Source organism: Syngnathus acus, chromosome 2 (genome assembly GCF_901709675.1).
Source record: "Syngnathus acus chromosome 2, fSynAcu1.2, whole genome shotgun sequence".
Lineage (NCBI taxonomy): Eukaryota > Metazoa > Chordata > Actinopteri > Syngnathiformes > Syngnathidae > Syngnathus > Syngnathus acus.
The window spans coordinates 12946942-12958179 of record NC_051088.1 but is presented as its reverse complement, the minus strand read 5'-3'; the positions used below and the strand labels follow the sequence as shown (position 1 = coordinate 12958179).

Below are 11238 nucleotides of genomic sequence, written 5' to 3'. Positions count from 1 at the left end.
AAAGGCTTTTTTTTTTTTTTTTTTTTTTTTTTTTGCTTGGAACGGATACATTTTTTTTCCATTATTTGTAATGTGAAAATATGATTCCTAATTCGAACGATTCACTTCTCGAACAGCCTTCTGGAACGGATTGTGTTCGAAAACCGAGGCACCACTGTATTGTTAAATCTTAAATGGAGGAGGAAGGGGGAATTAAAATCTTGCTATATTGGCTTGGGTTTACCCTGCTCCAGAAATTTTCATATTAGCTGCAATTCAAATCGGTGAAGACAAAAAAAAAAAAAGCCTTATGATGGAAAAAATAAAAACTTTGACAGCAATGTGATCTAACGAGGGCTCACTGGAGTAGCACGTTCACTCCTTTCCGGATAGAAAATTTGAAAACATCAACAAACAACATCCAAAAGAAAAACCCCGCGTCGCGCAATGTCTCTCCCAGTAGTGAGATGAGCCACCGGCTCCCAGAATTCCATTCCGCCTTTTACTTTTCCAGTGCGCTCTTCCGTCCCACACAGGACTTCCCTGTGACTTGCAGAGAGTGCGTTCACTCAGCCCGCAACCACTTCACAGTGTCGAAGCGCACAGCCCAGCGCGCTCGTTTGGTGCTCATCGCCGAATGCACAAAGCCAAATCGGAGCGGCGGATCTCCACTCCTCCGTTTCGCACCTGTTGATGCAGTTCCGACGGGTCACGGGACGCAGAGGAGACGTTCGATTTTGTCCCGGGACGCAACACTCGGAGGGGGCGCAGGAGTCGCTCCAGTAAGGCGGGCAAGCAGGAGAGAAGGACCTTCTTGTTTCCACTTTCCCCAGCAGTTGCAGGCTGGGCTGGGTTGGAGGAAAATGGGCTCTTGGACCTATGGACTTCTATATTTGTTACTCTCATGCCAATTGGTTCATGTAAGTATAAGCTTTGAGACTTTTATTACCTCGAAACTCTCCTATTAAAAGACACAACCCTCTCTTGTAAGGTCAAGGCAAATCCATAAGTGCAGCTTTTCCATACCCTGAATCAGTTTGGTGAATGGTGCCGCTCACATGCTAAGTGGGCTGCATTCCAGATTCCAGTGCAGCATGTAAGGATGCCTTTTTAAAAGTGACAAACTAGGAGTCCGCTGGTGAGAAGCTGCTCTAAGTTTATCCACAGAAACAAGCTATTCATAGTCAGACCTGCATAGCCTTCTTGTCTCTGCGTCACCCAGCAAGCGCTCACACTTGCAGCAAAAGACCAACATGTTCAAGCTGGCGTAAAGACATTTCAACAAATCTAATCCTTTGTACTTATCCAACAATGTGCTATTGATTGGTTACATTACGTATTTGTCATTAGAGCTGTCATGAGTTGATTGAATTTTATACATCATTTCTTAACAGTAGTACTCGTACCTATCTGTGAGCTCTTATAAAAGAGCCTTGATTGCAGTGAAGCACTTTGGAGATATTTGTTTTAGTGTCCTGGAGCTGTGACAGCTGAGATATCGGCCTCTCCAGTACTGATTTGATCGGAGGCGTGTTGAACGATGGGATGTAGCTGACATACATCTGATGGATTTACACGTGATATTGTTCAGAAAATGTTTTTACCATCTAGCCTTCTAGTAGGCATCAGGTAAAGGCCTCCGTATTTGAACCGTAGCCTTGATTGAACACCAGACCCGAACATACCAAAACCTAATTGAATTATCTGGAACCGCGAGCATCTGTTTCCTCTATGATGACTTTGAACTATAGCAGCAGGCTCCCCTGTTCTATGATTCAATTAAGCACCAAGCACTTCTGGTGTTGCTACGGGCCCTCCTCCCAGCCTGCTGGAATGTTGGGGTCATGCACATCAGCACACCTAAAATCAAAGTCAGTGCAAATTCTTGATGGCCAAGGGCGTGTGTCACAAGTGTCCCGCTGGCAGTCAACAGTAGCGAGCAAAGTTTTCTGTGACGCAACAACTTTGGCTTGTTTAGGTTTGACTGTGACTTGCTTGTATCATCCCTCCCGTGGTCGCTGACACTGTTGGCTCTGTGTTGTCTCCAAGTTTAGAGTGACACAAGTGTCCCCTGACTTAATGGTGGGGGTAGGCTGGCCTGAATTCCTTTGACGGTATATCTTGCATGTGTGCCAGTGGTGTAAATGATTCTCTCGCTCCGCTGCGTAAGCCGACCACCTCATCCGCATAAAACTATTTCAACCTGACAACTTAATCTCTTGATTTATTTGGTCTGCAATATCCGACTCATTGAGGAGGCAGTTGGTGCTCTCTTTGTTGATTCAGACTACCTGGTGGTTAGTTGCCAATCAGAGTGGATGAGGATTGCGAGCACAGCAGTGCAAACACCAACTGCACTCCATCGTTTGAACAGAAGGGGGACCCCCCCAACCCCCCCCCTCACAGCAGACCCCTTCGGATAATTGCTTGAAGACTTGGTTCAGTAAACATTGCATTGTTGAGTTATAGCCACAGGAGAGAAGCCATCTTGGCTGGTGGCAAGAGGCTGCACTGAAGCGGCTCGCCACTCCTCAAGCAGACTGGCGCTTGTGGGATGTTTGTTGTCGCCATCAAAGTAGGACTCGGTCCAGTGTGGAGATGTGCTCTGATGATTCTGATGAGGTTCGTCAAGGTTCATTTAAACCCGAAATGAGACTGGGAAATCTCAATGATCATGCCAAATAAAGTTTTTTTCTTCTTCTCCTCTTTGCTTAGTAGTTGTTGTGAAAAGTACAAAAATTAAGCAGAAAATGTCAAAGTTTCCAAATTTTAATGCCTAATACATTAGCTTTCTTTGTGGTCACTTTTTTGCATGTTGTTTTTTTTCCCTTCGGTTTAAAATTGAACTGTATAATTACTATTCAACTTTTTATAGGTTTATTTTCATCAAGCCAAGGATTTCAGATGAAATGCAAAAAAAATCTGCCCAGATCAATGTCGACTGATCGATTTAAGTGGATGAAACTCAAAGTATTGAATATAGCATATTGATTTAATCATATTTGGTTATGGCGCAGTTGGAAGAGCAACAGTAAACGTCAGGTGGCCCAACACAGTCACAGAGTGGCCTCGAGCCAACGGGCCACTGTTAATGATGTCGAACTCTACTCTGATAGTCAAGCCTCGCTTTTTGTGCATGCCACTGCATCCATGAAGGGCAAAACCGCAGACTCCACATCAGGCTGCACCTCAGCTGTGCATGTGCCGACATGTGTGCACATACTCTCCGGCGCTTCTCATTCTCACTAGAGTCCCACTCTTTCCATTCACATCTCTGAACACAGTAGCACCTTTTTCCTTTAACTATATACGTATGTAGTCTGTATGCTCAAGCGGTCAGCAAGTGTACCATGGCTGAAGCTACTATATATTTTAGTAATTGAGTATTTATTCATTCATTTATTTATCTATTTATTTATTTAAACATTTCCTGTTCCTTATTTCAATTCTCATGTATTTATTTAAACATTTCCTGTTCCTTATTTCAATTCTGATATAGTATTTATTTATTTGTTATTTATAAATAATTTATAATAGAATATATTATCATTATTTATAAATAAATACATTTATAAATATATAGATTCATGAATGCATGCATGAATAAATAAATAAATAAATGAATAAAAAATAAATAAATAAGACATGTTTGGTAGGTTTTGCACCTATATATTGGATAGAATCCAAGTAATGATCCTTATTTCAGAGTAATTTGCTATTTTAACCTATAGATTGAATGATTTCTTATTGTAATCACTCCAACAGTGTGCACGACAGTTTCCAACAAGCCAAGTTTTGAAATCTGCCCATTGGCTCCTGGTATCATCCTCATTCCTGTGTTATGAAGCTGCAGGTGCACTGAACCCTGCAGAGTTCATAGTCGGGTCGCAGATGACTCGTGGACACCAGCAGCAATAAAAAGCAATAAAACTAGCTAATCATCAAAAAGTATTTGCGTGTGGAAAATCACATCTTGATGCATGGCTTTAGGTTGTAAAATCCTACCCGATCCTTTGGAATTTGCTCTGACTCCACAGGAATGAGTATTCAGTCCTACAAATCCTGGTTTTTGCTCTTCCATAAGGGACCACCAGGCTTTTTCCAGGCATGCACTTCCAGGAGATCCATTGAAATGCTAACTTGAGTGTAATGCGGCCTTTGAAAAGCTTCAGTTGTCCACCATTGTCTTTTCTAAAGCCCTACAGTATATGTGAAGCCACTTTGGCAGAGCTGCTGCATTGTCTTCTGAGTTCTCCACTCGACTATGCTCCTGATTAGAGCTGCTGCCCTTTTCTGTAAAAATGAAGCAGGATTGTGTTTTTCAAAAGAATGTCACTGCTCGTTGTGTATTTCCTATTATAACTCGAATCAATCCTACCCTGTTGTCAGTGGAGGCTTCCTCTTACTGTACAACATGTCTCTACCTGTGAATCTTCCCACCCGCATGTCTCATTTGCTAGACCTTTGTCTGAGGGTCATGAATTGAAATCCACAGAAGCGATTCACAAAGTCAATTTCTGCAGGTTTTAGCTCGTCATGTCTCATTAAAAATTTTTTTTTAAAAATGCAAATACAGGTGAACACGTCTTAAGTGGCTCTTTGTTCTTCACACGTCCTCCAGGCTGCAGTTTCTTGAGTCTGAGCTGATGTTCCACCAGACATAATAAACCCTGTGCACTCTCCCTCCAAACACGCGCTCAGTTTTTTTTTTTTTTTTTACATCTAGCAATTGTCATTCCTCATTCCCCTATATTAATTCACAACAGGTTAACAGCAGGAATGTATTGATGAAAAAATGAAAATGATTACCAAATCAATGAATCTCATGACGCAATTCTAAAATATCATTTAGCATGAGCACTGGCAACTTCGGCCCATTCGGGCCGAAACGTTTGCGCTCATCTATTGTTCAGATGCCCACGATTCTTTGAAACCTTTGACCCATGCTGAGTCATCTTCCTGAAAAGGAAATGAAATCTGGTGTTGTCTGTCCTCCAGGAGGACCTTACTTCCCCAGAAAAAAGTTTATTCAGGCTTTCCTGTATGTAATTTTCCCCACCTGAATGGCATATTTAGTTATTTGTAAATTCTCTCTCATCTTCTTACATTGTCATTGATTTTGTTTTTTCTATGATCTTAGACATTTCTATTTGGGCGAAAAGAGTCATGGTAGTATTTTTTTTACTTTATTTTTTTAAGAAAAATGTAGCATGTAAATCCACTTAGTGGTGAAGCGTTTAACAAGAATAAAACCACAACTCTTTTGCAAGCTTCTGGAAATTATGACCACTAAGCATTCTGATCTCATTCAAACTCCCCAAGCTCTCACAGATTGCTATCAGTGTAAGGAGGCTTCCATCTTTTATCCCATCTCAATTTCAGTTATTCCAAATAAATCCATTGAGACATAAAGACTCTGCAAAGTGTCTCAAGCATGTGTTCCAAGATTGCGAGTCTGAGGCTGAAGGTCGCTCAATTAGTAAAGCAGACAAATAAATGTCCATAGTTTAGACTGAAATGGTGGGAGCACCCATGTGGGAGCAAAGGTGTCTTAACCTTGATCACCACTGCCACTGCCACTAAGTACATATTATCCGTGCAGCAATCCATTTTGTATGTTTCTACGCCAGTTGCTTAACTACTTGGCCAATATTCTACTCAATGTTGTTTTTTTGTTTTTTTTGTTTTTAATAAAGAGCAAAGACGTGAAGCCAAATTAAATGGTAAAAATCAATCATCTGGGGTTTCATCTAGATAACAATTGATCAAATGGATTTAATTAATCCCACAGTGGGTAAATTAATATGAATATATGAATTGAATTACAAAAAGTTTAATCACTAGATTTTTTTGTTAGGAATGAAGACTGTGCAAAAACAATACTTCACCTTATATGTAGTAAATGACTAGAAAGCGAGTGAGTGTAATTTAGTCTTCAATGCGAATGTCGCTCGGTGGCTGGAGATAGAGAAGCTAATTTCTTTTTTTGCTTGCCACTTAAAAAAAGGTGCCGATTCCCAACTGCTGTGGGGTGTGACTTTGTTGCACAGCCCCCTCAATCTTTCCACAGTCCTCTTCTGGGGATCAATAAAAATAATAAAGTTTGCCTCATATAGTGTACATTTTGAGTCACGTCCCCCTGACCTCTCGTGGCTGCACGTTTCTACTGACTGGCAGGACTTTTATTGCTATACCCCCCAAAAAAGACTATAGTCGGTAAAAATGTGACAGGATGAAAAATAACAATAAAAAAAAAAACGAGAGCCAGTAATTTTTTCGGTGTTCATGACTCGGTGTGAGGTAATGGCTTTTGTTTGACTCCACGTTTGCTTTAGGTTGCTGTCAGTTTTGCAAGAGACAATCATGTTGATGTCAGCGCTATGTTAGCCGCAATAGCGACACATAGATTTGATGCATTGACGAATTTCACACTGCCATATACGGGGACATACGTGACGAGACGGCCAACGTTTGAATATGGGCAAGCTGTGTTGACCTCTCTCAATATAAACACATGGTGTTGGTCAGCATGTTAGTGTTGCTAATCAGTGATGTCATCTGCTAGTTTTGTACTTGAACTTTTGTGAGAAGGACGATGAGTCAGCCTGTGTAGACACTTGAGAAGTTTTACTTTTTTTTTTTTTTTTTAATCAAGTCTCTGGTGACAAATGGGGCCTGCGCCGTACCACAGTGACGGATCAAGTTGTGGGAACAGCAGCTGCTTTTCTTTAGTTATATTTCACAACTGCGGTCACTCATGTATTCTCTATTTTCTTTGAATGACAGTCGTGGAAAAGTGATATGTGATTCAGGGATTTATGCTTTTGATCGGGACAGTAAAGTTGTCGCTTTCCCTGCAGTCATCTTCATGCCGGACACACCTCTGGCCAAGGCCGTCAGTTAAGACTTTAAAAGGGAGAGTTAAATGTTGCTTTGCCTACACCGAGTCTATGTGTGATTTATGTGAGTAGTGGACTCTGCCAGGACCAAGAGGCCCTGTATTCCCTTGTGTGTGTGTGGGGGGGTTGACTTTGTATTGGATACGAGGGGTGGAGACATGGGCATGCAGGAGGTGTAGCTAACTGTCAAGATATTCTGGCATAGACGGAGGGGGAGCGCTCATGTCCATTTTTTCCGTTTAGTTCCTGATTAACCCTCTCCAGCGGCTTGTCAACACTCTTGCAGCCGTGGATCTCATCATTTCATCATGCTTGTGAGCTGCTCATTTATTTTAGAGAAGCCTGGACTGCGTGTCATCATGGTTTGAAATACCAGTCCAAGATCATTTATAGATTGCTATCAATTTTTGATCTTCATCAGGCCTTGTTACCGCGTGAGAAGCTAGCAAATGAGTGCTCACAAACTGTCACGGAATTTATAGACCATTTATTTAGATTAGATTAAGATAATCTTTTCATAGACCATCATAAATCATTTCTTATTAACGCCACAGGCTAGTTTCTAACACTAACATTATGAAATGTCTTGCAGGTGCAATGAAAAGCTAACCGTTGTGTCATCCAAATGAAAAGCAAGTAGTTTGCGCCGTCGTAACTTTGATGTTGAGCAAAAGGGGTGAAGGTGCACATTTTCTGGGTTGTGGTTCTATATAAATGGCACTGACACAAAAGTCATGATGAAATTATCCGGCATTCCATTGCGTGTAAAAGTAGACACAATTGCGGTATGGCGGCTTAATCCAAACATCTTGTTGAATTCTTGCTGACTAAGCTATATTACACAGAGCAGCCAGGAAATTGGACACATTCACACTTTTCTTTTTTACCACCACTGATCCCCTTCCGTGTGGCATCACAAAAACTTGAAATCCTGCTCCTCGAACTATAATCTAGGGAGACTTGCAGGTTTTTACAAGACGTCATGCACAACAGCTGTTCGACATCCTATTTTCAATCCCAAGTAGTAAGACCTCAGGAGAGTTCAACCTTCGAGCTGTTGAAGGCTTGTCTACTCTTTTCCTGCTGTAAGGTCTAACGAGCTTGTTCTGGCTTGTCTGCAAGCTCGAGATCTGAGTGATGTGCAGCAACATTTCTGTGCTTCATTGCTGATTAACCAAGCGCCTGTCGTCAGTGTGTTTTCACACAAGCACACAGAGTCCCCACGCCTGTAATTACGCTTTATTATAGAAGGAAACGGACCACTCACATCTGCGGCCAATGAAAGGGGAGATTTCTTCTTCTTCTTGCTCCTTTCTTGTATGCGTGCATCAACTCCAGATGTTTTTGGAGGTGTGAGCACACCTTCAAATTAGAGTTATGAGGACAGATGAAATTTACCTGTGAGGTCCATTTTTCCAAGGTTCTGTTTTTGGACCGTCCTTTGTTGATTGGCTCCTTTGGTTAGTTGGTGCTAAGCCGTTGTAACCCCCCCCCCCCACTCCTCTGTGGTGTTTTACTTCAAACAGCTGTGTCTAGAAGAAAGTACGTCAAAGAAGCTCTTTCAAACACAGTCGTGTCGTTTGGGAACACATGGCCGCGATTAACTTCGACCCGTAAAAAGTGACGTGTAAAAATGTCATGAAATCTTTTGTTTGGTACATTGGATGACATACATTGTTATTATTTTTATTGTCATATTTGTGAATTCCGACAATTCCTGGTTGTCTTTAATATTCAGCACCTGGGAATTTAATTACAATTTGTGAATGTTTGTTGTTAAAATGTTCTCTTTTCTGAGATCACACACACTGCACGCCTGTTTTTGTTAAATCTTATAAACCACACAAAAAGGCTTCTTATCAGTACGTCTGATTAAAAATGCTACTCTTGCTCCAGGCCTAAAGTCTAGACAGGATGATTCACCAGGTGAGTTAATAAACTACCGTCACTCAGTCAACACTGTCAATAAAAAAACATCCATACATTGCTTGTATGGATTTTTTTTTTTTTTTTATTGTTTATTGCTTGAAGCATGTCACATCAATGGTCAAAACAAGATTCACGGTTCAAATAGTAAAAACATGACACTCCTGAGCGCTCTACTACAATGGTTCCTATAAAAGTAAATGATGCAGAAAAGTCAAGGCTGTCTCCCACCGAGCCTCTTGTTGACCTTGGACAAAAGTGTGTATCTCCCAAGCAACAACATTTATACTGTAGCTATATCGCCATGTTGCTTGTCCAAAGTCTGCTTTCACTCTCTGGCTGTCTCGGATTTGTACACTCATTTCCAAACATGGAGGCAGCAAAAAAAAAAAAAACCCAAAAACGCTTCAGACGAGCATTCAACTGTTAAACAGGTGTCAGATCTTGTTAAAAAATTAACAACACGATTTTGCCTGTAAATTCAAAAACAAAGTCTGTTCCTGTTCCATCAAATTAATGGAATAATAAATCCAAAGGGACATTTGAAGGTGTTAAAAAAAAAAAAAAAAGAATATGTGCAATCCAAGAAATAACTGTAAGTATTGCCCGTAACAACACAGATAAGCTTATCCTATTAAAGTTCCTGGTTTCAAACCGGCCGAAAGAAAAAGTGCATTGCCACTTGAGCAATCCCACCTTTGCATTACTGGGATTCCCGAGATCCGTCTTCTTGATCCAGCCGCCTGAAGATAAACCCAGGTTTTGCTAGTGTCCCACCTCTTGATCCTTTGTCACAGGGTGACAGAGGCAATCTGAATGTAAAGGTTTTAAACCGTATGGAGAGGCTGTGTGCCAATCCCAGAGAGACTATTTGATGCTGACAAAGTGGGCACCTGATCCCCTCTCACATGCTGCAACCCAGTAATTGGCTTCAGGAATGTTCACGTTGCTCTGCTTTAGGGTAAATAGTAGTTAAAGCAGTAAAGCTCACTGACTTTTTTGGGGGGAGATGGTTAAGATTTGCCTTGATTCCAGGATTGAGGGGGGAATAAATGGCTTCCTTCACCAAACAAAGGAGATACCTGCTGGGAAGTCCCCTTTTAGTCTGCATCTTAGGGTCACATCTCTACATCCAAAAGTATAGTTGCATGTGATTCCCATTATTTTCTGTTTGTAGTCATGAGGTGGTCTTTGCTACTGACACATATCAAGATTAAAGGTGGCTCAATGGCACATGGCCTCCATGCTACCATCAGACTTATGCTGAAAATGACCCAAAAAGTATATTTTTTTAAATTTCGGACGGAATTACAGCAATCCTCTTGGCAGAAACAGGATAATGTGATGACACAAAAAAAACCAAATTCAAAATGGTCTGTCATCACTTTCTTCTGTTTATTGGTGCTTGTCCAAACCCAACCTCAAATTGGAAGGTGGGGGAAGGGTTGCACATCACAGCAGCGGATGACCTTGCTATACTAAATCTCTGCTGGGCCACCAGACCTTGATTTTTTGAGGTGCATGTTTGTGAAAGCACACTTAATGTATGAGCTATATCCACTGCAAATATATTTAGACATGGATGTCGCCTCACTGGACTGACTCTTCCATTCGTATTCAGTTGCACATCCAGTCAGTCACGCTGCAGGTTATTTGGTGTAAGGGTGAAATAGCACCTGCAGATCCACAGCTCCTGAAGTATTTTTGTATCCCTCTTGAATTCCATCTCTGTTGACTGTGTTGATCTCCTGTCAAAATACGCATGGCTCTAAGAATTGACTTAGTCACCACTTCTTAACAGGCACATGATCCTATGGGATTTCATTTGAATGAAACCCAAGACAAACAAAGACAAACTCCAGTGCAACGTGCAGTGCCGTGAAGAAATCCCACTTTCTACTTTTTTTTTATATTTACCACACTTGAAATGTTTCAGGTCATCAAGCCAATGTGAATATCTCACAAAGACAATCCAAGTATTAAGTAGAAGTATTAAAATGCTAGATCTTCACAAAAAAAACACCCCTAAAGTGGTGTTTTCCTCTATTCACTCACGCATTCCTGCTAATTCTTCCTCGACAAGAACCAGCCCCGCCCGATCCAAGATAATGACCTCACTTTGTGACATCACAATGTGAGGAGCCACCCCCGTGGCATCTTACTTCTGGCAAGAAAAAGAGCCACCAAAATAACTCATATTTCATAAGAAATTAGATCACCATTGTGTCAATGCTAATATATAATCAATGCCTATAATTAAGTGTGGCAAGCCTCAAAGCATGATACAGCTTTGTTTACTCGGCTGTCTGCAGCCAAGTTGGCATTGCAAATGAGAAACTGTTCTGCGTAAATAAAGATTTTAGTATTAGTAAAGTAAATAGAAAATGAATATTCTAAATGATTATCTATTTATTAAGGGGGGGAAAAAGTCTAA

General features: G+C 41.1%; 1 protein-coding gene across 12 annotated transcripts in view; it reads left to right on the top strand.

Moving 5' to 3' along the window:
* Positions 1-492: 492 nt before the first annotated feature.
* The window catches only part of hspg2 (heparan sulfate proteoglycan 2), a 62498-nt gene continuing 51752 nt past the window's right edge, over positions 493-11238 (top strand). For 11 of the 12 annotated variants that reach the window (XM_037246014.1, XM_037246011.1, XM_037246020.1 and 8 more), the window contains exon 1: positions 494-899. In XM_037246014.1, coding sequence (XP_037101909.1) covers positions 843-899 — 57 coding nt within the window. In that variant the 5' untranslated portion in view covers positions 494-842. Of the gene's footprint in view, positions 900-11238 lie in introns of all 12 variants that reach the window. The other variant, XM_037246019.1, reaches the window with a different exon arrangement.